The sequence below is a fragment of the Ananas comosus genome, linkage group 1 (genome assembly GCF_001540865.1).
Source record: "Ananas comosus cultivar F153 linkage group 1, ASM154086v1, whole genome shotgun sequence".
Classification (NCBI taxonomy): domain Eukaryota; kingdom Viridiplantae; phylum Streptophyta; class Magnoliopsida; order Poales; family Bromeliaceae; genus Ananas; species Ananas comosus.
Genome location: NC_033621.1, coordinates 23,829,953 through 23,854,481, shown reverse-complemented (window position 1 = coordinate 23,854,481; position 24,529 = coordinate 23,829,953). Strand labels below are relative to the sequence as shown.

At 39.7% G+C, this 24,529-nt stretch overlaps 1 protein-coding gene and 2 long non-coding RNA genes across 7 annotated transcripts; all 3 read right to left on the bottom strand.

The window, feature by feature from the left end:
* Window positions 59–5,343, bottom strand: LOC109714507 (putative disease resistance protein RGA4). 2 transcript variants are annotated; one of them, XM_020239182.1, is made up of 3 exons: window positions 4,917–5,343; window positions 1,086–4,711; window positions 59–488 (listed from the first exon to the last, which is right to left on the bottom strand). In XM_020239182.1, exon 2 carries the CDS (start codon window positions 4,553–4,555, stop codon window positions 1,115–1,117), a length of 3,441 nt encoding a protein of 1,146 aa, XP_020094771.1. In that variant the 5' UTR covers window positions 4,556–4,711; window positions 4,917–5,343; the 3' UTR covers window positions 59–488; window positions 1,086–1,114. The 2 variants fall into 2 exon arrangements, with proteins under 2 accessions (XP_020094771.1, XP_020094779.1); XM_020239190.1 differs by lacking the exon at window positions 4,917–5,343 and having other exon boundaries at window positions 1,086–4,199; window positions 4,283–4,371.
* Window positions 11,038–16,959, bottom strand: LOC109714554. Of its 4 annotated transcripts, none has more exons than XR_002217410.1 (3): window positions 16,677–16,959; window positions 11,583–13,105; window positions 11,038–11,378 (listed from the first exon to the last, which is right to left on the bottom strand). It is a non-coding gene; the product is annotated as an uncharacterized LOC109714554 (long non-coding RNA). The 4 variants fall into 4 exon arrangements; XR_002217409.1 differs by lacking the exon at window positions 16,677–16,959 and adding an exon at window positions 16,637–16,658; XR_002217408.1 differs by lacking the exon at window positions 16,677–16,959 and adding an exon at window positions 16,009–16,621.
* LOC109714542 lies at window positions 18,325–19,867 on the bottom strand. Its single transcript, XR_002217401.1, has 2 exons — window positions 19,692–19,867; window positions 18,325–18,713 (listed from the first exon to the last, which is right to left on the bottom strand). It is a non-coding gene; the product is annotated as an uncharacterized LOC109714542 (long non-coding RNA).

Here is a 24,529-nt window from a genome sequence, read left to right as displayed (position 1 = left end):
ATCAAAATGTGCTACAAGAATTACATTTTTCACTTCAAAAAAAAAAAAAAAAAAAAAAAAAAAAAAAAAAAAAAAAAAAAAAACTAGTATAAATTACAATTCATGACGGATCCTCGCCCTACAAATATACGGCTTGCAACTTACTTTTCGAGTCATCAAATCATACAAATCATAAAATGTCTTATCATATTGTATTCTGATAGAACTATAAGAGGTTTAATTAAAACCATCATAAAAACTCTTTATAAAATAATCGTGAATTTGGTAGAAACATTCCTGATCGTAATATGATAATACCCAGCAAAATTACTTTCACGAATTGGACTCCCAATTATTAATCAAAAATGGTTGTTGGTTGAAATCAAGCTTGTGGATCCCCCAAAATGGCCGGTCACTCGACTCTCTCCTCATCATCATCTTCTTCCTCTGCTTCCTCAGGTACCTTCCTTCGCTGGTCACTTTAGGAATCTGAAAACTTATAGGCTTTCCTTTTATTTGAAAAAAGAAAGAAAAAGAACAACCATTTGAGTTAGTCCTGTATAAGCTGTCTTAGGGAATTTGATATTAACAAACTCACATTTCTCACATGAGAAATAGTTCACCAACAACAATTTTGACCATCAAAATATCCTTCATACGAGATGTGTAAGATATTTATATGAGATTTAGGAATAATTGGATATCTAGATTAGGTTGGTGCTTATGTGGATGATTAGGTGTAATTCTTAAAAAAAAAAAAAAAAAAATCAAAACTTAAGGATGTTAATCAAAATTAATAGAGTTGCGATAGCCATTTCAAAGTGGCTTCTAGCCGAGGGGGTCACATGTGAAGCAAATATGTTTTGAACTTAGGATTCCGGATATCAACCATCAAGCTCTTAGCCACCTGCACCGGGTGCGGTTGGTTACTAAAAAGTTGTGAACTGTCTAAAAGACACAAAAAAACGACACGAAAGCGCTGCTATTTAAATACTCCTGCATCCCTACTCTGTTTTAGTGAGTTGACTTACAATGAACATCCGTAGCTAGCAGCATAAATGGAGAGAATTTAGAAAGAAATAGCTGTCTGAGAGTCTGAGAAGTACCTGTTGAAAAGCCATGAAAATCTAGACAGTTAAAGGTTCTTCAGCGATTTATACATCTTCAACTGTCGCGTGAACTCCTCATTGCAACCGTGGAAGTCTAACTTCGTCAATGAGGGGGGTAGGCCATTCTCTGGCAAGAAGTGGATCTTAGAGCAGTTTTGGATGGATAGCTTTTGAAGCGAAGTCAATCTATGCAACTCAGTCGGTAGCGAATTAAGTTTGTCACAATACGAAAATCGTAGATGTTTAAGTGACTTAAACCACCACAACAGTTCTCTGTCCTCTCCAACAAACATTTCTGGTTCTGAAGAACAGAACATCTCGAGTTCTCTAATGAAGGGTACCAGATTCCTCAAAGATTGCAACTTCAGAAGAGTTGTCCTATCAATGCACAAACAGATCTCCGCCCTCTGTACTTCATCGGTGAAGTCAAACATCGGTGGCTCAGAATCTGCAAGTTTGGGACAGTAGCGAATGCTGATATCTTTGAGAGATGCAAGAACACCTAATCCTCCTAAAGAGCTAAGCTCTTCACATTTCACAATAGACAGACTCTCAAGTGATTTGAGTTGACACATCACTTGCTCCGGCAGGGATGTTATGTATGGACTACGATGTATCACCAAACGGGTGAGAGATTTAAGGTTCTGTAGGCAGCCAGGAAGTGATCGATCCAAATCACCACAGTCACGGAGAACAACCTCATTAATTGAGGTGGGTAAGATCAGCTCCCTACAGCAGGTGAGCTTAGGACAAGCTATTATTTTCATTGTCTTCAAAGAAACAAAATCCTTGAAGTTGTCAGGAGGAAGCGAAGTCAAATTTTTGCAATATTCGACTCTGAATGCCTCAAGGGATGGCAAGTAGTGTGGCATCAGCCACCCGTCAAGATTCGTCAGGCTGAAGCATCGTGAAATGTGTAAGTTACATAGCGAAGAACTCCTGTTGCTGTGGCTGCTGCTGCTGCTGCTGCTGCTGCTGCTGCTGCTTTCGTTGGTTGAATCTTGGCGGTCATCCCACAATCTAGGAAGTGAATTCAGGCCAACATTTACTAGCACCAGTGACGTAAGGGAAGGAGGGAGGCACGGTAATTCGGTAAGTTTTCTGCATTCTTCAATGTGGAGTTTACTTAAGCAGGTTAATGTTTGAGGTCGTAGCCAACTGGGAGATGTCGTACCACCATAGTGTCTGATTTCCAGCTGTTTAAGCTTTTGGTGTGGCTGAAGGCCTTCAAGCACCTCCATATCATGGTGAGAATTGCTTGTTCTCCGAGACCATTCTAAAATCAGTTCATCAAGGTACGGCTTATTGTCCAGCTCAGCTTCACAAGCATCTTCCTTGCTCTCTACATTTTCAAGGTTCTTAATATGCAAGCATCCATGAAGCTGTGCCATATGCTTTAGTTCTCCAATTTTGTGTTGATCATCCTGTTGGACTTCAAACTGAGGCAAATATTGAAGAGAAGTTAGCTTCCCAATCTCACTTATCTTGGAAATTATAGCTTCTCTAGGGTAAAGTTTCCGCAAGTTTTGAAGTCTAGTAAATCCTTGAGGAAAACACCCAAGCCGGCACTTCGTTACGTTCAACACTTGCAGATTGTTGAGGTAACACAATGAATTGGGTAAAGATCTGATACTTGTACCAGATACATCAAGGTATCGGAGATGATTTAAGTTGCTAATACTCTCAGGAAGCTCTGTTATCTTACAGAAGCTAAGTTTTAAACAACGGATATTTGCGAGCCCGCGGAACCAGCAATCAATTACAGAATCTAATCCACGCCGAAATTTAGAAAGTATTATAATCGAGCGCAGTTTGTCGTAGCTCGCTAACTCCATTAACTTCTTTTCTTCTAAACTTGTACAGCATATCGACAAATGTCGAACAGTTTTAGGGATTCTAATTTGTCCTCTACCTTTATCTATCCTTGAACATTCATCTACCGAAACAAATTGCGCTAGATCGTGTATCAAATCATGCATTACACAGTTTAGAGGATCCCTATGAGATTGCTGAAGGAAGCACCTGCTTGTTAAGTCGCGCAAGTACATGGTCGCTATGTCTTCTAGTAGCATGTTTCCTTGAGGTATAACAAAGCCCTCTGCTACCCAAATACTAGTTAGATCACTTTTATCGAACTCATAATCTTTTGGGAATATTGAACAAAATGAGAAGCATCGCTTCAGATGTGGCAGAAGATACAAATAGCTCAATCGAAGGGCCGGAAGAATGTCGCCTTCCTTCTGCGGTAGTTCCCATAATTCACTGTTCAAAATCGTAGTCCAATGTTCGGCACCCATGTCCTCATTCAACAGGCCTCCCAGAGTTTTTGCAGCTAATGGAGATCCCTTCAACTTAGCAGCAATGTCTATTCCTATTTTTTCTAACTCCGGATAGTCTTCAGGGTTCTCACAGCGAAATGCGCATGACTTGAAGAAATCCCAATAAACATTACCTGATAAACCCTCCAGGAAGATGGGGTCCATTGTTCCTGCTATGTTGGCAACCTTCAAAGTCCGAGTTGTCACCAGGATCATACTTCCTTCTTGCCCATAGCTCAAAGGCGCATAAAATTTTTGCCACTCCCTACTATCCTCATTCCACACATCATCAAGGATAAGCAAGAAGCAATGTGCCATCACTATCTTCTTTAGAGTCTCTTGAAGAGAACTTAAATTCATATGATCAGTCTCATACCCCTTCCCAGCATTATCTATGATCTCTTTACTTAAGCTGTTCACATCGAAGTTGTCAGAAACACAAATCCAAATTTTCAGGTTAAAGTCCTTCACCACCCTCTCATCATTGTAGACAACCTGTGCTAGAGTAGTCTTGCCGACCCCTCCCATGCCATAAATGGAAAGAACAGACACATTTTCTTTCTTTCTTCTCTTAGTAGGGACAGATACACTTACGCTGTCATTTTCATTATTGCTTTGCCCGCGTGGAACGCCCAACAACTCGATCACCTTCTCCCGTTCCTCGTCTCGACCATACACTATTGGTTCGTTGACTAAGCAGCCCATCTGTCGGTTCGCCGGCATACTATAATCGCCATGTAAACCGAGTTGGCCCATAAGTCCTTCTAAATCAGCAGCAATCGTATCCAACCTCCTGTGGATAGTTTTCATGGTCTTTGCAGCACCGTTCATCAGATTACGTAAATAGTTAAGAGAATTATGAAGGAATTGACTTGCCTGGCTTTGCTGGGCCTGGATCTTTTTCTGCTGATCCTGATAGTCGATGTCGTTGAGGAAGTCTTCTGCATCGTAAGCGGCATCCTTGAGCTGTGTGAGGTGCTGGGCAAGCCTTGCATCCTTGAAGCTCCATCGCTCAGCCCTGTCGATCAGGATCCGGCTCTTCGTCAGTGTCGTCTCCAGCCTCCGACAATCTTCGCTGAAAGAGGAGAGCAGCCTGAGCCTGACCTCCTCCTCAGCAGCGGACACCGCAGCAGATGGGATTGCATCCATGATCGAATCCACTCAATTGAGGTTGAGAACAAGAGCTCTTCTTTTTCGGTACACAAACGTGCACTCTCTCGGAAGAGATGATGAAAGTTTTAATCTCTGCGACGCAACTGTAATGCAGGTGTTTCTGGGGGAAGCAATTTGTGGTGCAGGTGGTTCCTGGGAAATGATCTAACCATTACTTATTTGCGCTAATTTATTCATCTCACAGCCATTGACAACTACTTTTGCCAATCAAGAGAGCTAAAGAATTTCATTAAAAATAGGCCATATGGTGATCTAACCTTGACTTCCGTCGGTTTTAGGTATTATTTTATTTACAACAACAATCTAATCCACAGCAGTTGGCTTCAGAAGAAGTTACCTCGAAAGTTCCTGCTAGCATGCTTACTATGAATGCTTCCTATACCTGTAGAGGAAATATAATTAATATGTAATCGAATAAATAAATTGCTTTATAACCTAAATAACAATTGATCAGCTGATGTGACATATCCAGGGCTATGGAAGCAGCAGAGTCCAAAAGGAAATATTTATTCCATCAGCAGCGCAAAAGAAGGGAATAGAATGTGTCAACTGTCGCGTGCTTCACGCGGCAGGACGAAGTCATGGGAAGCTACATGAGAGAAGAGACGCAAATGTGTCGAAACGGCAAATGAATTTTGGTAGTAAGACAGTGAAAACTGAAATCGTGAAGTATAATCATATTTAACACTATTATTTTGAAAATAACAGATTCATAATCACTTAGGTCGAGAACTCAAAAGATTCAATTCAGAACTTAAGACACCTCAATGCAAGCAACAAAATTGTAGATGCCATTCTAAATTTTATAATTTCACATCAAATAAGCATATAAGAGGCACAACCTTTAAACATTTACAATAATCCAAAACAGCAAACCTGTCAAAGGAGATTCATTAATACTAAATGCTGGCAATTTAATTCAGTTACTCTTGTGGTCTTTGATTTCAATTACAGCTTCCTTTCCAATTTCTGAACAAGAATCAAAAGAACCAAATTGTAATTGAAACTTAGCAACTGCTATTCTTCTTCGGGGAAACAATTAGACACACCCTTTAGATTAAAATCCCATTTTCAAAGAAACAATTAATTTTTTTTTTTTTTTGAGTAAACAGGGATTTACCCTATTTGTGTTACAAGTTAAAAGTTACAAGTAAAAGCTGCGCGAGGAAACACAGAAAGATACAAGTAAAAGCTGCGCGAAAGTGTCGAAAGGACCACATGGAAATTCGCCCCACAGGGAAGTTCGCCCTTTTATGTAATCATACTCCTAGCGCATGTTGCCAAAGATTCATTGTGTTAGCCACTCGCATTCCTGTTTCGTCGCTTCGAGTAAGCTGTCCGCTGAATATTCGATTGTTTCTCTCCTTCCACAGTTCCCAGCAAGCTGTCGAGAAGCATAGATCGAACAATTTTTTCCCCCGGCCCCTCACAGTGTTTCGAGCACGATTCCATCTCTCTAATAAGTCCCCTGGATGTGTCAGCAACAAGCGTCGAGTTGTCGGAGCGGATTGCAGCAGGAGGTTCCAAACAGCCTTTGCATAATTGCAAGAGAAAAGGATGTGTTCTAAGTTCTCCCCGTTGATCGAACAGAGAACGCAAATCGAAGGACCATGCCAGCCCCTTTTGGATAGTGTGTCGGCTGTGAGGATTTTGTTTCTCGCGGCGAGCCAGATAAAAACTTTAACTCTCAAAGGGATCTTGAGGCTCCAGAGGAAAGGGATGCCGTAAACAGTCCTGCCATCGAAGATAAGCAAGTTGTAAGCTCGACGTACCTCAAACCGGCCATCGTCATTCCAGCGCCAAACGGTTGAATCGTTAGCATTCGATAGGAGAGTGCTCTGGATCAGCATTGTGAGTTGTGGGAGCTCTTCCATTTGTTCTCGCAGGAGTGCCGCAGGTTGGAAGGCTAGTGTGATGTTTTGAGCAAAACGTCGCATCCAGGTGGCAACCGAGAGATGTTTATGGGCTGAAATTGCATAGAGATTAGGGAATTGATTTCGCAGTGAGAACTCACCGGACCACCTCGCATTCCAGAAGGAGGTAGTCTGTCCATTGCCCAGTGACACACAAGTGGACACATGAAAGGGAGGCGCGGTGTTGAGTATTCCTTTCCAGATTTGGCAACATCTAATGGTCAAGTTACCTCCAATCGACAGTTGTCGAAGCTTATAATGCTTTTGCTTGAGTAGCCTGACCCAAGGAAGGTCTTGGGAGTTGTAAAAATTCCATAATCCCTTCATGAGTAAGGCCGAGTTCATCGCATAAAGGTTTCGGACTCCCAATCCGCCCGCATGTTTCGGGCGGCATACATGTTCCCATTTGACTAGGCAGTGGAAGCCATTATGCAGTTTTTGCCCCCTCCAAAAAAAATGGCATCGTATTTTGTCCATGGACTTTATCACCCAGGCCGGCATTTGAAACAGCGAACAAAAATATAATGGGGTGCTCGAGAGGACCGAATTTAGAAGCACTAGCCGACCTCCCCTTGAAAGTGTAAGCCCTTTCCATCCCGCCAAACAATTGTCAAGCCTCTCAATAAGCGGCATATAATCAGCTTTACGTAGTCTTTTAGGAGAGAGAGGTAAGCCCAAGTATGTTAGCGGAAAATCTTTCACCGAGCAGCCTATAGAATTAGCTAGGGATGCTGATTGGGAAGTAGATAGGTTGATTGAGGTGATAGAGCTTTTATTGAAATTGATTGAGAGTCCCGAGCATGCCGCAAACATGTCAAGTATGAACTTAGTAGTTGCAACTGACCTTATAGAGCCATCCAAAAAGATAATCAGATCATCCGCAAATTGGAGTGTGTGCAGTCTTTCGTTTCCGATCCCAAGATCTGGTAGTAGGCGTGTTGTCGTTGCCTTCTGGAGCAACCTGAACAAAACATCTATGCATAAGATAAAGAGTAGGGGAGAGAGCGGATCGCCTTGTCGCAGCCCCCTCTTGCACGTGAACCTTTTGCCCGGAGTGCCATTGAGAATCACGGCCGTGCTAGCTGTTTGAAGTAGGGCTTGGATCCAAGAGATCCAGCGTGGAGTAAATCCCCTTGCTTGTAGCAGGTCGAATAGGAAATGCCAATTTATTCGATCGAAGGCCCGTTCGAAGTCGATCTTCAACAAGGCTGCTCGGGCTTTGGCGGTATGTAGGTGGTGGATGAGTATATGGGCACAGTTGAAGTTGTCGAAAATATGTCGACCCTTGATGAAAGCAGCTTGGTAGGGGTTGATTAAATCATGTAGGAAGATTTGTAGTCTTGACGCTAGAACCTTCGAGATCAGTTTCGCCATGCTGTGTACTAGGCTTATAGGGCGGAAGTCGTTGGCGAATAAACTCTCCTTCTTCTTCGGAATAAGACACAACCACATCGTATTGATCAAATCCAGGTTAGCCGTGCCATTGTAGAAGCAGTTGAAAACACTCATAATGTCATCTTTGAGGAGGTTCCAAAATCGTTGGTAGAAAAGCATCGGTAGCCCATCGGGGCCTGGGGCCTTCTCAGGAGCACTAGAGAAAACAGCTCTCTTAACTTCAGGTAAAGTGAACGGGCTCTGAAGGCCAGAGAGATCAAAGGTTTCATCACAATAGGCGGCATGGAGGTCGATTTTGGCCGAAGGATCTTGTGTCACCCCCAGTTGGTTGTAAAAGAAGGAGAATAGGTGCTCCGCGATGGACTCGGGCGAGGAAAGTGTTGAAGTACCATTAGAGAGTTTGGAGATGTAGTTTTTGTTCCTACGAGCATTTGCCTTGAGATGAAAAAATTTGGTATTTGCGTCTCCAACCTTGAGCCAATGCACTCTGGACCTCTGCTTCCACTTGATCTCCTCCTGTAAGCACAGATCTTCGTATCTAGCCTTAAGCTTCGGTCTCAAGCTGCGCTCGAGGTTCGATAAGACCCTACCTTCTTCTGCTTTGTCGAGCCATTGGATCCAGAGAAGACAAAGTTTGGTTTGTTCCTTAGATGCTGAGGTGAGACCTACACTCCAAGAACGCAGAGCCGATTGAACGGAGGTGATTTTCTGTGAGAAGAGGCTTACCGGGTCGGAGTCCCGCTGAAACGAGTTTGAGTTCCATGCCGTGGCTACCACCTCGAAAACAGCCGGGTGTCGCAGCCAGTAGCTCTCAAATCTGAATAAATTTGCGTGAGGAATGAAAGTAAAGGCAGCAAGTACCAAAGGCGTGTGGTCAGATCGAGGTCGCGGGAGTGCTCGGAGAGTGGATCGGGGAAAAGCCAGGAGCCAGGAATTGGAGATAAAGGCGCGATCCAGACGCTCTAGAGTCGGGGCACCCCTACCATTGGACCAAGTAAAGGATTTATTGAGTAGGGGAAGGTCAAAGAAGAAACAATTAATAGAAGTCTCAATTTCTGAAACTTAACTTCATACATAAATGTAACAGTACTTTCCAACTGGACTAATGAATGAAGTATATTTGCATCTGTTTTTCGGAACGAAAAACAAAAGAAAGAAAAAAAAATTAAATATAATTTTATGTTGCGGTTCCTGGTGCCGTTTTCTCGACTACATTTTATGGCGAGAAAAACATCTAGTTCGATAGACTCGAAAGAATTAGAGATCGAGGATTCAATGCTTCCTGGGTACCTATAGATACCAGGTTAATTACTCCATTTTGTCACAATTTGGGCCGCCTCCGATTAAACTGATCAAAATCAAAATACCTGTTCTCTAGATAAGAACACTGCTGGAATATTATTTATTAGTAGTAAAGCACAAAGTAACAAACAAAGTTTGAAATATCAAGCTAAGCTGATATGCAGCTGAACACCACCCTCCTCTTTTCTTTTGTTCAGACAAATTGCACTTAAGCCCCTAAACCTTTGGCCTAACTCCATATAGATTTTTCAACAACTGGTGAGGATATATGGGGAAGCGACAAAGCAGAATCAACTGCGAGTTCAGCTGTTGAAAATTGGCGGCAGGGGCCAGTAAGATTGCAGTGAAAATGCTAGGGACTTGAATTCATTCATCCCGCTTTTTTTAAAATTTTTTTTTTGGAAAAAATAACTCGCTATTCGTTTTATTTATTAAAATATGAACTAGGATACAGGGGTGATGAGGTAATAAACCACAGTTGAGACGGAAAAAGAAAAAAACAAAAGAAAGTTTAACAAAATACAAAGTAACTACTTTACTGAGGTAAATTTCTTCCACAAGTTTTTCAGTTACCTAATCTTATTAGCCACCGGAAAAGAGTCCGCATTTATCTTATTTTTTACCTTCCAAATAATTCACTGGCAGACTATCAGTCCGCCAACGTCAGCGGCTGCGGCCGCGTCGGACACGGAATGATACGAGAAATCTGAGCCCCTCCTCTTTCCTCTCTCTTTCTTATTCTTCTTCCTCTTCTTCTCTCTGTGGAGAGTGTTTGGGCCAACAAAAGCCTAGACGGAGCCTGTTTTAGGCTGGACCCCTTTGGACCGAGACTAACATTTTGGAATGTTGCTCCATAACTTGGGGTCAAAATTCAGTATTCGACCTATATTCGTAACTTAATTCGCATTTGAGAACAAAAAAAAAAAATTGAATGCATATATGATTTCTTAAAAAAACTAACCGTATTTGATTGTTTTCACCCCTTAGACCGTCAGACGGGATGTAATATGAAGATAAAGTATTTTGCTATCGTATTTCTTATTTATTTTATTTTACTATAAATTTTATGTTAAAATATTAAATTTTATTAAATAAACAAAAATACAGGTATATAAAATTCGAACACTAATGTAAATCTTTTGTTATATTGTGTCTTAAAAAATCACATAGTGTAAGCATTCTAAAAATTGCTATTTATTGTCATCAGCGGCGGTTTGGTGATTTGATCAACATGGTTTAGTTGGAAATAAATTATATGGTTTCCTGATATTGGTTTCGTCGGGTATTTTTAAATTCATTTTAGTGTTCATGTGTTTAATTCTCCTGCAACCCATATTACTTCCCCGGGTGCTTCTTTGTATGTCGTAATTGGAGAAGAACATTAGAACATCTGTGATTATAAACATAAGCCATTTTTTGGCAGTGAGTACATCTCAAGCCACACACCAACAACGCAAGGCCAAAAGATTAAGTTTTTTTTATAAAAAAAAATCTAAAAGAGACGATGAATATAGTAAAAGATTTTGAATATGATTACCAATTTTATTTAAAATGGCAAAAAAAAAAACGTACATAAAAATTGCAAGCCCATTAAGACTCTATTAACAACAATGTCCTGGGCCATTCGACAGGCCCATTTAAGAGAGAAAAAATTGAAAATGCCCGGATTTTATTAGGCCACATTATGCCAAATTGGAGACTTTCATTTTACTCCTTTATCTGCTTATATATTAGTTTTATAAAGGAAGAGGACATTTCGAAACGTGACTACAATTTTATTTAATTGTCACCACTTCAACTGTAAATTTTTTTAATTTCATTATTTTTTTTTTAACACTTTACGAGGGATTAGTCCATCAATTGCAAGAAATTATAGTTTGATGACATGCAAATTCGCAGCAAATCATACAATAGTGGTACAACTTACTCTTCGACTAGCTAGCGTAATCACATAACTGATGCAATGATTTTTTACTTATTCCCGTTTAGATTCCGAATTCAACTTTAAACCAAATTCCTTTCATCAGCAAAACTCACCATCCCATCCCTCTGCAGAAGATACCGCAAGTTTACGCCGTACACGAACTCACCAGATGAAACTGCAAGCAGAAGCCGCGTAGGTCCAAGCCAAGTGGGAACACCGTCGCCTTCTCAAAACATCAGTCGACTCCAGCACGCTTGTTTGTCGACTTAACACGCAAGAAAGAAGGAAGAAACTGAATTAGAATGCAGCCAAATTACTAGATACCACATGAAATTATTGGGCCGAACAATACGGAAGTGTTCAGTTATCGGGCATGTTATATGGAGAATTTAAGACCATGTGTAATGCAGGTTGGAGATCACAGAAAAGGAGAGGAAATTGCAGAAAGGAAGAGTGGTATGAGAAATACCTGCTGAAAAGCCATGGAATTCTAGAAAGTTAAGGGTTCTTCTGTCCTTCATACATCATCAAATTGTTGCATAAACAGCTCCCTGCAGCTGTGAAAGCTGTCTAACTTCGTCAACGAGGTGAATAGACCATTCTCTGCCGAGGAGTGGATATTACGGCGGTCGTGAATGAATATCTTTTGAAGCGAAGTCCAACTATGCAATTCAGCCAGTAGCAGATTTAAGTTACGACAAAACCAAAAGCGTAGATCTTTTCAGAGATTAAAACCTTCGCATCTTGGTCTTTTCTCCAACAAATGTTACCGAGTTCAGAAGAACTGGCATTTGCGACTTTTCCGATGAAGAGAACCAGATTCCTTTAAAGATCACAGCGCCAGTTTAATGGACAAGGTTGTTTATGTTCTTCCTCTGAACGTTGTCGTCGGCATCAAGCATTGGCAGCTCAGAATCTGCAAGGTTGGGACAATAATAGACACTCTCAAGGGATGTTAGTTGACACAGTACTTGCTCAAGAAGGGATGTTACATGCTGACATCGTTCAGCCCATTTCTGGGAAGGTAAACTTTTAAGTTAAATCATTCGCTTTAAATTTATTAGGAATTTTATTAAATTTAATGATGATTTTATTAAATTTTAAAAGCTCTGTCAATTTTTAAACTGATAGGAACGTTAATTCCAGTATTGATTAATTGACATCTGAGAGTTAATAAAGCTGTTGTCTTAATATTGTGGAAATAACTGAAATTAAAAATAATTGAAAGTTAAAGAAAGTGTCAATTCATGACGGATCCTCACCCTACAATATGACTTACACCTTACTTTTCGACTCATTATATCATACAAATTATATAAAATATCAATATCATATTGTATTCTGATAGAACCATAAGAGGTTTAAATAAAATCATATGAACTCTGTATAAAATCATTTTGAATTTGGCAGAAACATTTCAGATCGGAATATGATAATATACCCAGCAAAATACTTTCACGAATTGGACTCCCAACTACTGATTTCTGAATATAAACGCCGAACTATTGATCTCCGAATAAAATCATAATTCTTGATAGACTTGTTATGATATAAGATACCATAAGAGTTTTTAAACTCATTTTTTCGACGATACAACGTTTAAATTAACGATCCACACATTCAAAATCAATAACTGAGTAATGATTAATAAGAGTGCAATTATTAATCCTGACACATGAAGGTTAAATCCTGCTGTAAAATATATCGAAATTCAGTGCACCAATTGCAAGACAACAAAGTTTTGTGATTCAAATGGAATTCCTTAATTTCGAGACTAGCAGTGCAATTTTCGCTTCAAATAACTAAAATCGCATAACTGAGTAATGATTAATAAGAGTGCAATTATTAATCAAGAGTGGTTGTTGGTTGAAATCGAGCATGTGGATCCTCCAAAATGGCTGGTTACTCGACTCTCTCCTCATCTTCTTCCTCTTCTTCCTCGGGTAACTTCCTCGCTGGTCGCATTAGGATTCGTGAACTTTTAGCCCTCCCCTTTATTTGAGAAAAAAAGAAAAAGAACAACCATTGAGTTAGTCCTGTATAAGCTGTGTTAGGGAATTTGATATTAAATAAGAGGATTGAACTACATGATACCCAAACATCAATTAACAAATCACATTTCTCACATTAGAAATATTTCGCCAACAACAATTTTGACTATCAAAATATCCTTCATACGAGATGTATAAGATTTTTATATGAGATGTAGGAATAACTGGATCTCTAGATAACGTTGGTGCTAACATGGATGATAAGGTGTAATTCTAAAAAAAGTAATTCTAAAAAAATAATCAAAAGTTAAGGGATGTAAATCAAAATTAATAGGGTTGAGGTAGCCAAAAATAATGAAAGGTAGTTGAGGTAGCCATTTCAAAATGGCTTCCTAGCTGAGGGGGTCAAATGCGAAGCAAATAGACTTCGAACTTAGAATCTTGAACATTAATCATCAAACTCTTAGTCAACTATGCTGGATTGCCAGATACGGCCAGTTACCGAAAAGTTTTAAAGTGCATAAACGACACAAAAGCACTGCTATTTAAATACTCCTGCAACCCTACAATGTTCTAGTGAATAAATTTACAATGAACATCTGTGGCTAGCAGCAGAAATGGATAGATTATTGGTAACGAGGAGGGAAAAAAAAAAAGAAAAAAAGGACCACATCGTACCTCTCCATTGGATATGAATACTCGAAAATGACATAGATCTGCAGTCGCAATAACTATCCAAAATTTGCTATCAGCTCAAGTATTAAATTGAGTAATTAAGGCAGCTTTTTCCCCAGGTTTTAAGTGACAGAAATGGAGTGTGATATCTTCTTCCTTCCTTTCTTTCTCAAAAAAAAGAAAATAAAAAAAATAGAGCGAATTTAGAAAGAAATAGCAGTGTGAGAATAACATGTTGGACATTCGCAGATGATTGACTGAATTGGGTAACGTTCAGATACTTATACCAGATACATCAAGGTAGCGGAGACGCTTTAAGTTGCTAATGCTCTCAGGAAGCTTTGTTATATTACGGAAGCGCAATCTTAAACAACGGATGTTTGCGAGCCTGCAGAACCAGCAATCAATTATAGAATCTGATCCAATCATAGATTCAGAAAGTATTATAAGCGAGCGCAGTTTGTTGCAGCTCCCTAACTCTATTAACTTCTTTTCTTCTAAACTCGCACAGCATATCGACAAATATCGAACAGTTTTAGGGATTCTCAATTGTCCTCTATCTCTATCTATCTTTGAACATTCATATACTGAAACAAATTGCGCCAGATCGTGCATCAAATCATGCATTATATAGTTTAAACGATTCCTATGAGACTCCTGAAGGAAGCACCTACTTGTCAAGTCGCGCAAGTACATAGTCGCTATATCTTCTAGTGACATATTTTCTTGAGATATAACAAAGCCTTCTGCCACCCAAATACTAACTAGCTTGTCTTTATTGAGTCCGTAATCTTTGAGAAATATCGAACAGAATGAGAAGCATCGCTTCAGAGGTAGCGGAAGGCACCGATAGCTTAATTGAAGGACCGGAAGAATGTCACCTTTGTTCTGAGGTAGTTCCCACAATTCACTGTTCAAGATCGTAGTCCAATGTCCTGTATCCATGTCCTCATTCAACAGGCGTCCTAAAGTTTTTGCAGCCAATGGAGATCCCTTCCTGCTATGCTTATTGGGATTTCTTCTAGTCATGCGCATTTTGTCGTAAGAACCCTGAAGACTATCCGGAGTTAGAAAAATTAGGAGTAGGCATCGCTGCTAAGTTGAAGGGATCTCCATGGCTGCAAAAATTTTAGGATGCCTGTTGAATGAGGACATGGATGCAGGACATTGGACTACGATCTTGAATAGTGAATTGTGGGAACTACCTCAGAACGAAGGTGACATTCTTCCGGTCCTTCAATTAAGCTATCGGTGCCTTCCGCTACCTCTGAAGCGATGCTTCTCATTCTGTTCGATATTTCTCAAAGATTACGGACTCAATAAAGACAAGCTAGTTAGTATTTGGGTGGCAGAAGGCTTTGTTATATCTCAAGAAAATATGTCACTAGAAGATATAGCGATGTACTTGCGCGACTTGACAAGTAGGTGCTTCCTTCAGGAGTCTCATAGGAATCGTCTAAACTATATAATGCATGATTTGATGCACGATCTGGCGCAATTTGTTTCAGTATATGAATGTTCAAAGATAGATAGAGATAGAGGACAACTAAGAATTCCTAAAACTGTTCGATATTTGTCGATATGCTGTGCGAGTTTAGAAGAAAAGAAGTTAATAGAGTTAGGGAGCTGCAACAAACTGCGCTCGCTTATAATACTTTCTGAATCTATGATTGGATCAGATTCTATAATTGATTGCTGGTTCTGCAGGCTCGCAAACATCCGTTGTTTAAGACTGCGCTTCCGTAATATAACAAAGCTTCCTGAGAGCATTAGCAACTTAAAGCGTCTCCGCTACCTTGATGTATCTGGTATAAGTATCTGAACGTTACCCAATTCAGTCAATCATCTGCGAATGTCCAACATGTTATTCTCACACTGCTATTTCTTTCTAAATTCGCTCCATTTTTTTTTTCTTTTTTTTGAGAAAGAAATGAAGGAAGAAGAGATGAACCTGGGGAAAAAGCTACCTTAATTACTCAATTTAATACTTGAGCTGATAGCAAATTTTGAATAGTTATTGCGACTGCAGATCTATTTCATTTTTGAGTATTCACATCCAATGGAGCCGTGTGTCCTTGAAGCTCCATCGCTCAGCCCTGTCGATCAGGATCCGACTCTTGGTCAGTGTCGTCTCCAGCCTCCCACGATCTTCGTCGAAAGAGGAACGCTGTAATGACCTGAAGTATAAGCAGTAAGTAGTTAGTAGAGGAAGGAAGTAAAGACAGAAACTTTACGAGATAGGGATGAAATAAGTGGCAACAACAGGTTGGTGGGAAGCGAGCCGGCAGGGTGAACCGGCGGCAGTGGCGTTCAGGCGGAACTCCGGCGTCGACGGGGATTAGGGCATCATCGGAGCGCACAGCTATTTGGGGGAAAGTGGCTATGCTTCAGAGGTTGACGGATCGGACCTCCAAGTAACCGGAGCGGATGCAAAAGGCGGACCCAAAACCATCCCAATAATGGATAGTGCGGAGAAGGCGGACCCGCGAGCCGCTTACCCGCTTATCAGGCAGTTTCGGACCGAGCAAGCCAGCGGAAGCCCAGCCCGCGAGCAAAAATCAGCCCAGCAAGTCTCACCCCCATTTTTGCCTATTTTGCAGTTTAGCTCTCATAGGATAGTTTGCTTTAATTTGAGTACTAAGCAGTGGCGAGTACGAATATACAAGAATGTAATTGCAACAGGGAATTATGAATGAAATGAATTAGCTTTTCCTTCCCCAAAAGTTCTTCTCCTCTAAACCCTTCTTCTCCAAATTCTCGTCTATCTCCAATCCCCACTTCTAATCTCTATCCCAACTCTTATCTCTATCTCTATCTCTATCTCTATCCCTACATCTACATCTACATCTACATCTACCTTTATCTCTCCTCTTCTTGCCTCTTCGTGCTTCAGTTACCTCAGAATCGCCCTCGGTTGCCTCGGATCCGTATTGGTACATTACAAACGCAGCCTGAACTCCTGCTCTGCAGCGGACACCACATCAGATTGGATCGAGCCCATGATCGAATCCACTCAATTGTGGTTGAGATCGAGAGCTCCCCTTTCTCCGGAACACAACGCGCACTCTTTCGGAAGAAATGACGAAAGTTTTAATCTCTGGGAAGCAATTGTAATGCAGGTGTTTCTGGGGGAGGCAATCGTGGTGCGGCTGCTTCTTGAGAAGTGGGCGGAGCTATGGGCTGAGGCGGAGCTATGTTGGGGCTGATGCCTAAAATTTTAGGCTTAGTTTGGTATTGAGAGCTATCTAACGTTATCAGATAAAATAGTGTTGTGAAAAAAATATATAGAAATATGTTTCTGTGTTCTCCGGTGGATATACGGAACGTAATATTAAATAAACACAATATTAAGTACGGAAGCAAACGAAAAATTTTTCTAACGTACTTTCTCACTGCAGACAACGCAATCTCACCACAGACAATGCAATCTCCCCGCAATCCCCTTCCCGCAATCCCAAATGAAGCCTTAATCTCTTACTGTCTCTCTGGGAGTGTTTGGTCGAACGAAAGGGAGTGTTTGGTCCAACGAAAACCTGGGCGGAGCCAATTTTAGGCTAGGCCCTTTTCTGGGCGAGCGTAAGTGGGTAATATAAATACAGGATTCCTTAGGATGCTAATGAATATCAAATTGGGCATGTATTTATAACTAGATTGGAATTCTAAAACAATGAATGTTGTTTTTTAAAAAATCAACAGTATATTCGATTATTTTCACCCGGTAGACATAAGGTGAAGATAAAAGTATTTTTCTATCGTATTTTTTATTTCTTTTACAATAAATTTAATATTAAAATATTAAATTTATTGAATAAAAAAAATATAGATATACAAAATTTGAACACAAAGTATATAAAATTTAATTGTACGGTATCTTAAGAAAAAGTCACATAGTGTAAGCATTCTAAAGATTGCTATTTACTGTCATCAGCAACGGTTTGGTGATTCGATCAACATCGTTTTGGTGATTTGATCAACATCATTTAGTTCGTAAAAAATATACCATCTCCTGAGATTGGTTTCGTCGGGTACGTTTAAATTCATTTTAGTTTCCATGTGGTTGATTCTCCTGCAAACCATATTACTTCTCCAGGTGCTTTGTATGTTGTAATTGGAGAAGAACCCATAGTATCTGCGATTATAAACATAACCCATTTTGGCAATGAGTACTTCTCAAGCCACACATCAACAACCCAAGGCCACAACATTAAGTTAAAAAAAAAAAAAAAAAAGAAAGAAGAAACTAAAAGAGATGATGAATATAGTATAGTACAAGATTATGAATAAGATTACGAATTTATTCAAAAAGGAAAAAAAAAATACTTACATAAACATTGCATAGCCCATTATGACCCTATTAAAAACAATTGCTTGGGCCGTTGAACTGGCCCGTTTAAGAGAGGTAAAAGTTAACAATGCCCAGATAGTATTAGGCCCAATTGAAGACTTTTCATTTTACTCGATCCGGTTATATATTAGTTATATAATAAAAGGAATAAGACATTGCGAAATAGTCCTGTGACTATATTTTTAATTTATTGGCACCCCTTCAACTGTAAATGTGGATTTCAATTTATTTATTTTCAATACTTTACAGGGATTAGAGACTTCTTGAAACCATCAATTGCAAGAAACTACAGTTTGATGACATGCAAATTCGCAACAAATCACACAATAGTGGTACAAATCACATAACCGATGTAATGACTTTTTACTTATTCCCGTTTCGATTCCAATTTCAATTTTAAACCAAATTCCTTTCATCAGCAAAACTCACCAACCGATCCCTCTGCAGAAGATGCCACAAGTTTGCACAGGAACCGAACTCACCAGATGAAACTGCATGCAGAAGCCACGTGGGGCCAAGCGGAGTGGAAAAACCGTCGCCTTCTCCAAACATCCGTCGACTCCAGCATGCTTGTCTGTGGACTTACAACCTGAAAAAAGAAAACGCAAGCCATTTTCACTAGGGGGAAAAAAAGGAAGAAACCGAGTTAGAATGCGACCAAATTACGCGATCTCACATGACAATATTTAGTCGAACAATATGCAAGTGTTCGGTGCGGGCATGTTATATGGAGATTTTAAAACCATGTGTAATGCAGGTTGGAGATAACAGAAAAGGAGCGGAAATTGCAGAAAGAAATAGCGGTATGTCACGAACATTAAATTTTTCACTGATTTCTCTTTTGCAATTACCCAAACTCCGAAGGAGAGTTCTGTCGGAAATTTTATTGAGGTGTTCTAGAAGCATCTCTACGGGTATCGAGACTGTGGGCGCAGATGCCTAAGTGTCAAAAATTCTTTACTTGGGGGACAATAATTATAGTCTCTTAGGAGCCCATAGCCTCCCGTTTTAGTTTGTAGTTTTGCGCCACTCAGCGCCTTTTCATTTGCTAGCTCGAGTGGCGAGTGGCCTATATATAGTTGTGAACTCTACCCCCACTATTTAGAAAATCAATTGTAATCTATACTCTCTAATACAATATACAATATTTCTCAAACTCTCTCTCGTACTTACTTTAGGGCGAGCAGGTACAGACTAACAAGTAAAGAGGTAGGTTTGCTCACTTCGCTCACTTCACAAAGAAAAGTGAGCGCCGCACAGGCTCGATAAACGATTTCGTTTAAGTCCACGCAGGTAGAAGTACCGGCTGAACAGCCACAGAATTCTAGAAAGTTAAGGGTTCTTCTGTCCTTCATACAACATCAATAGTTGCATAAACAGCTCCCAGAAACTCTGAAAGCTGTCTAACTTCGTCAACAAGACGGAAAGACCATTCTCTGCCAAGGAGTGGATCTTATGGCAGTCGTGAATGAATAGCTTTTGAAGTGAATCAAACTATGCAATTCAGCCAGTAGCAGATTAAGTTTATGACAAAACCAAAAGCATAGATCTTTTAAGAGATTGAAACCTTTGCATCTTGGTCTTTTCTCCAACAAACGTTACGAGTTCATAAGAACTGACATTTGCTAGTTTTCCGATGAAGGGAACCAGACTACTTTAAAGATCACAGCTTCAGTTTAATGGACAAAGTGATGTTCTTCCTCCGAACGTCGTCATTGGCATCAAGCATTGGCAGCACAGAATCTGCAAGGTTGGGACAATAATAGACACTCTCAATAAATGTTATTTGACACAGAACTCGCTCAAGAGGGGATGTACATGCGGACACCGTTCTATCCTCAAATTGGCAAGAGATTTAAGTTTCAGCAGGCAGCTAGGAAGAAACTAACCCAAAGCACAACATAGATCCAGAATAAACAATTCAATTGAGCAGGTGAGCTTAGGGCAAGTTTTTATATTTGTTAAATTGAAAGAAATAAGAGGAGCCGGAAGGAGTTGCTTGCCTGATCATATCGGCCCTCGATCTTTTGCTGCAGAATCTTGAAACTCATCATGGAGGTCCTGATTATTTTCAGTTCCACCAACAAGTTAGGAACAAAGAGAAAACTGATATAACATATTCTTGTCCTAAAATAATCCGTGCCATGATGCGACTCATGATAACAGGAATAAAAAAACAGGAAAGAAAAACTAAAATGCATTCTAATAGAGCGAATCAGAAAACGGTGTTTCCTGAAGGAGTTCTCATCTAAATTAAATTCTTTACCATGTACGGGAACTAAGTTACACAATTACAAATGGTGGACATGGTTTAGACAGAAGAGATACAGAAGACTCTCATAGTCATTATCAAAAGACTAGGATGTTTCTCTCAAAAAAAGACTAGGATGCAGTTTTAGTTTACTTCTTTTGCAGTGCATAGTATTACACATTGTAGGAAAACAACTGATTACACATAAAGATTGGCTTCCCCTTTGACTCCGATTTCCAAATTTTCATAGGACCACACAGATTTAAAGTCTCATTTGCCTCCTTATGTCCTTGAATTTAAAGTTTATTCAAATGCTTTAAATATCACATAATTATTGAAGTAAAATTCATATCCATGCCAAGGAAGTCCTAAGTTTTTATGCCTCCAAGAGATTCTGAAAGATAATACAATAATTTGCATCAATTCCTTTTTCCTTTTCCAAGTCATGCAGGCGAGCCAATGCAATCACTAATGCTCAAATTCTATTTCTTTAAAATAATGGATATTATCCTTGAGAATTTCTTGAAAGGTAGAAGAAAGGAAAGATGCAAAACTCCAGGACTCAATCAACAAGAGCTGCCCCAAATGTCCTACTATGGTGAAAACACCACGAAAGCAGTTCATCCTTCCCAAAAGCTGCATGACTTCCCAAGAGCCAACCTACAAAAATCTGGCATCACTCAGAAAAAAATCTAAAGCATGCAACCAACCAGCAATAGAAGAAGAATGATATAGCCTGGATTTAGCAAGTGCCAAGAATACATCCTTCATAAAGAGGAAAATGAACTACAAATTCAAAGTGCGGTCTAAATGAGGTAGCTGATGGACCATGGAGAAAGCAGGAATGAGAATGGACCACTGCGGATAATATTCATATGGTTTCACTCCACATAAAAGTAGAATCGTACATCTTACAGTGCTTAAAGTTAATCACATTTTTTTTATGCATTAATGCCACCAAAGAAATGCTTTTCCCAATATTATATCAGACAATAGAATTCAGCCAAACTAACAGTTGAATTCTTACATTATAGACAGACTGCTATGCCAACTTATACTATAAAGATTTGAACTCAACAGTAGAAAAATTCTGCAGGAAAGGACAATACAGATGATTTGCAGTAGAACACAACAGACTGTAATCTATTAGAATACATATTATATTCGCATTGAGTCCTCCAATCAACATAAGACAAAAATGGAAAACTGATATAGCTTGAGACAACTAAGTATAACTTTAGAAGTAAGACCAATTTCCACGGAATACTGTCTAAAACACAATCATCATTATGAAGAAAGTTAAATTCAAATATAAGGGGAAACTTGTATTGCCATCTTTGAAAATATTGAAGAAGTTTGATCAAATGGGAGTAGAGAAAAAGCTTATTATGAATATTTAGAGGGTAAAAATTTCACGAATTACGGAGTTCTTCTGAATTAACATTTTGTTGTAATCTTCAATTAGTTCAAATCAGGTCCAGCTGGAGTAGGTGTTAACAAATTACATTATTTAGATAGAGTCAAAGTCAAGAAGAGAGATCGACCCATAGAAATTCGGGTTTTTGATACTTCTGTTTTGATCCAAAGGTGGGCCTGACCTTTATTTAAAAAGGTACAGCCAAGACATGGATGTATTCCAGCAACAATCGAGTCCCTTCTTCAATGTTGTATAGTCTCCTTTGCTCATATATATTTGTCTTAGCAAACCTTCTACTTAATAATATTTTTTACTTGCAATGACGAGGCCTATTAGCAACAATAGCTTGTTGGGCCTAAACAACCAGCACAAAATGCTTAAACCTAGTTATTATAATTAGGATTCATAATCTCTTATATTTCTAATCACAATCTCGTTCCCATTCGATATGGAATTATAGAGGTGTCAAAGACCCCCCACCCTCACTCCCGGTTTAGGCCTTGACATCCTCATTAATCAAATCATACACACGTAGTCCAAAATCACCAAACCATAGGAGGCCCACCTCATACTTCCGGCTAGTGAACCGGCTCTGATACCAAATGTAATAACCCAACTCACAAGCAATAATAACTTGTCAGGCCTAAACCACCAGCTCAAAATGCTTAAGCCTAGTTATCGAGTCTAAGTCCCAGTGTTTGAAAAGGCGCGAGGCGCGGAGAGATGCAAGACTTTCCTGGGGTCTAGGCAAGAGGGGCACTGTGAGGCGCGCGCCTCAAGAAAGCGAGGTGTACATTTACTAAACCTAGTTTAATTTGATATTCTACATTAAAAAAACCTAAAATAACCATCAGAAAGTAAAGAAAACAAATGCATATAGTTTAATTTGATGTTCTTGCTAACGCTATTGCTGTTTACGCTGCTACTGCTTCTTGTTTCCTGCTGTCGCTGCTGCTAGTTGCTTGTTTTGGCCACTGCTAACGCTACTAGCATAGCTACTGTTGGATGCTCGAAAGAGAGAGAATGTAGGAGAACAAAAGACGGAGAGGAGGGGGCAAGCGGCTGATTATTTTAGGAGTCTTTTGGGTCTCTTTCAAAGTTTTTTAAGTATCTTATCGGTTTTAAAGTATAAGATGCAAATTCAAAACCCCGACAACCTGAAAACTTAATTTTTTTTGAATTCTTTAAAGATTTTTTAAGTATCTTATTGGGTTCAAGTATAAGATGCAAATTCAAAACCCAACAACTCGAAAACTTGAATAAAAAATCTCTGTAAACTTAAATATTGCGAGGCGTGCGTCTCAGGTGCGCCTCGCTCCTCGCCTAAGGCACGAGCCTTAGGCCCGAGGCGCACGGCTCAGCAATAGCGCTGCGCCTCACTATTGCTGAGGCGCTGAGGCACTGAGGCCCGCGCTTGGCACCTAGGCGTGCCATTTCAAGCAGTGAGTCTAACCTATTTAGGGATGTCAACGGGTCGGGTTTTTAAAAACCCGAACCCGAACCCAAAAACCAAATTAAAACCCATACCCGGACCCGAACCCGAACCCAGCGGGTTTTAAAAATTCATACCCATATCCGTACCCGACCAAAAACCCGAAACCCGAACCCGGACCCGGACCCGAACCCGAACCCGGCGGGTTTTAAAAATCCACACCATTGAATGAAGATCTAAGGGATAAAAATTATTAAATATTTTATATATTATATAAATAAATAAAAATAAATTATGTATATATATAATTTATTCTGGTTCTGGTTCGGGTTCGGGTTTGGGTTCGGGTCAGGTAAATACAAAATCCATACCGTATCCATATCCATCAGGTTTTTATTTTCTATACCCATAACCGAATCCATACCCGTTTAGCTCGAATAAACCCACCCCGTTCGAATTCAAATTCAGATAATATTTCGGGTATCCATACCCATTGACATCCCTAAACCTATTAAGGCTTATATATTGCCACTCCTAAGCATAGCTATCTGATGTGGGACTATTCTCAAGCCTTTAGGTGTCACAATTCTCCTATCTACTCTCTCTTAGACTAGTATATATTTGATATGTAATTTATATACTCCATAACAAGCATGTAGAAGGTGAACTTGCGAAGTCCCAAGTTGCTCAAGTTCCGATATGTTCACCTTCTACACAACTTATAGTTTACACCCAACAAGTTACTCACACCAATTAGATTTCTACACAACTTATAGTTTACACCCAACAAGTTACTCACACCAATGATCTAATTGAGTCATTGCACAATAACTTTAATGTAGTATGTGATAAACAAAATAGTCCACTAGTGTTAGCTATTTGTTGAGCCTAAACCACTAGCCCAAAATCCATACTCCTAGCATCGAAAGCACTAGGGATTCCTCTAATGCTTCCATTGTAGGCTATTAAAACAACTATCTTAATAAAATTTCTTAAAAAGAGGAAGACACTGGTGCTTTGAATGTTATCATTTGACTCCTCTTTCCACCAACCACTGCTTCCATTTTAGGCCATTAAACCAACTATTTCTATAAAATAATTCTTAGAAAGAGGAATCCTCTAGTGCTTTCAACCCCTCATCTCTCTCTCTCTCTCTCTCTCAATTAGGAGGAGGAGGAAGAGGAGAAAAGGAGACCAAGAACAAAAGATAGAATTAATAACTATGAAAGTTGTAATAAAGTTTAGAGTCAAGTGCAAAAGGAGCGACACAAGGAGAAATCCAGGAAGAAGAGAGTCATGGCTTGC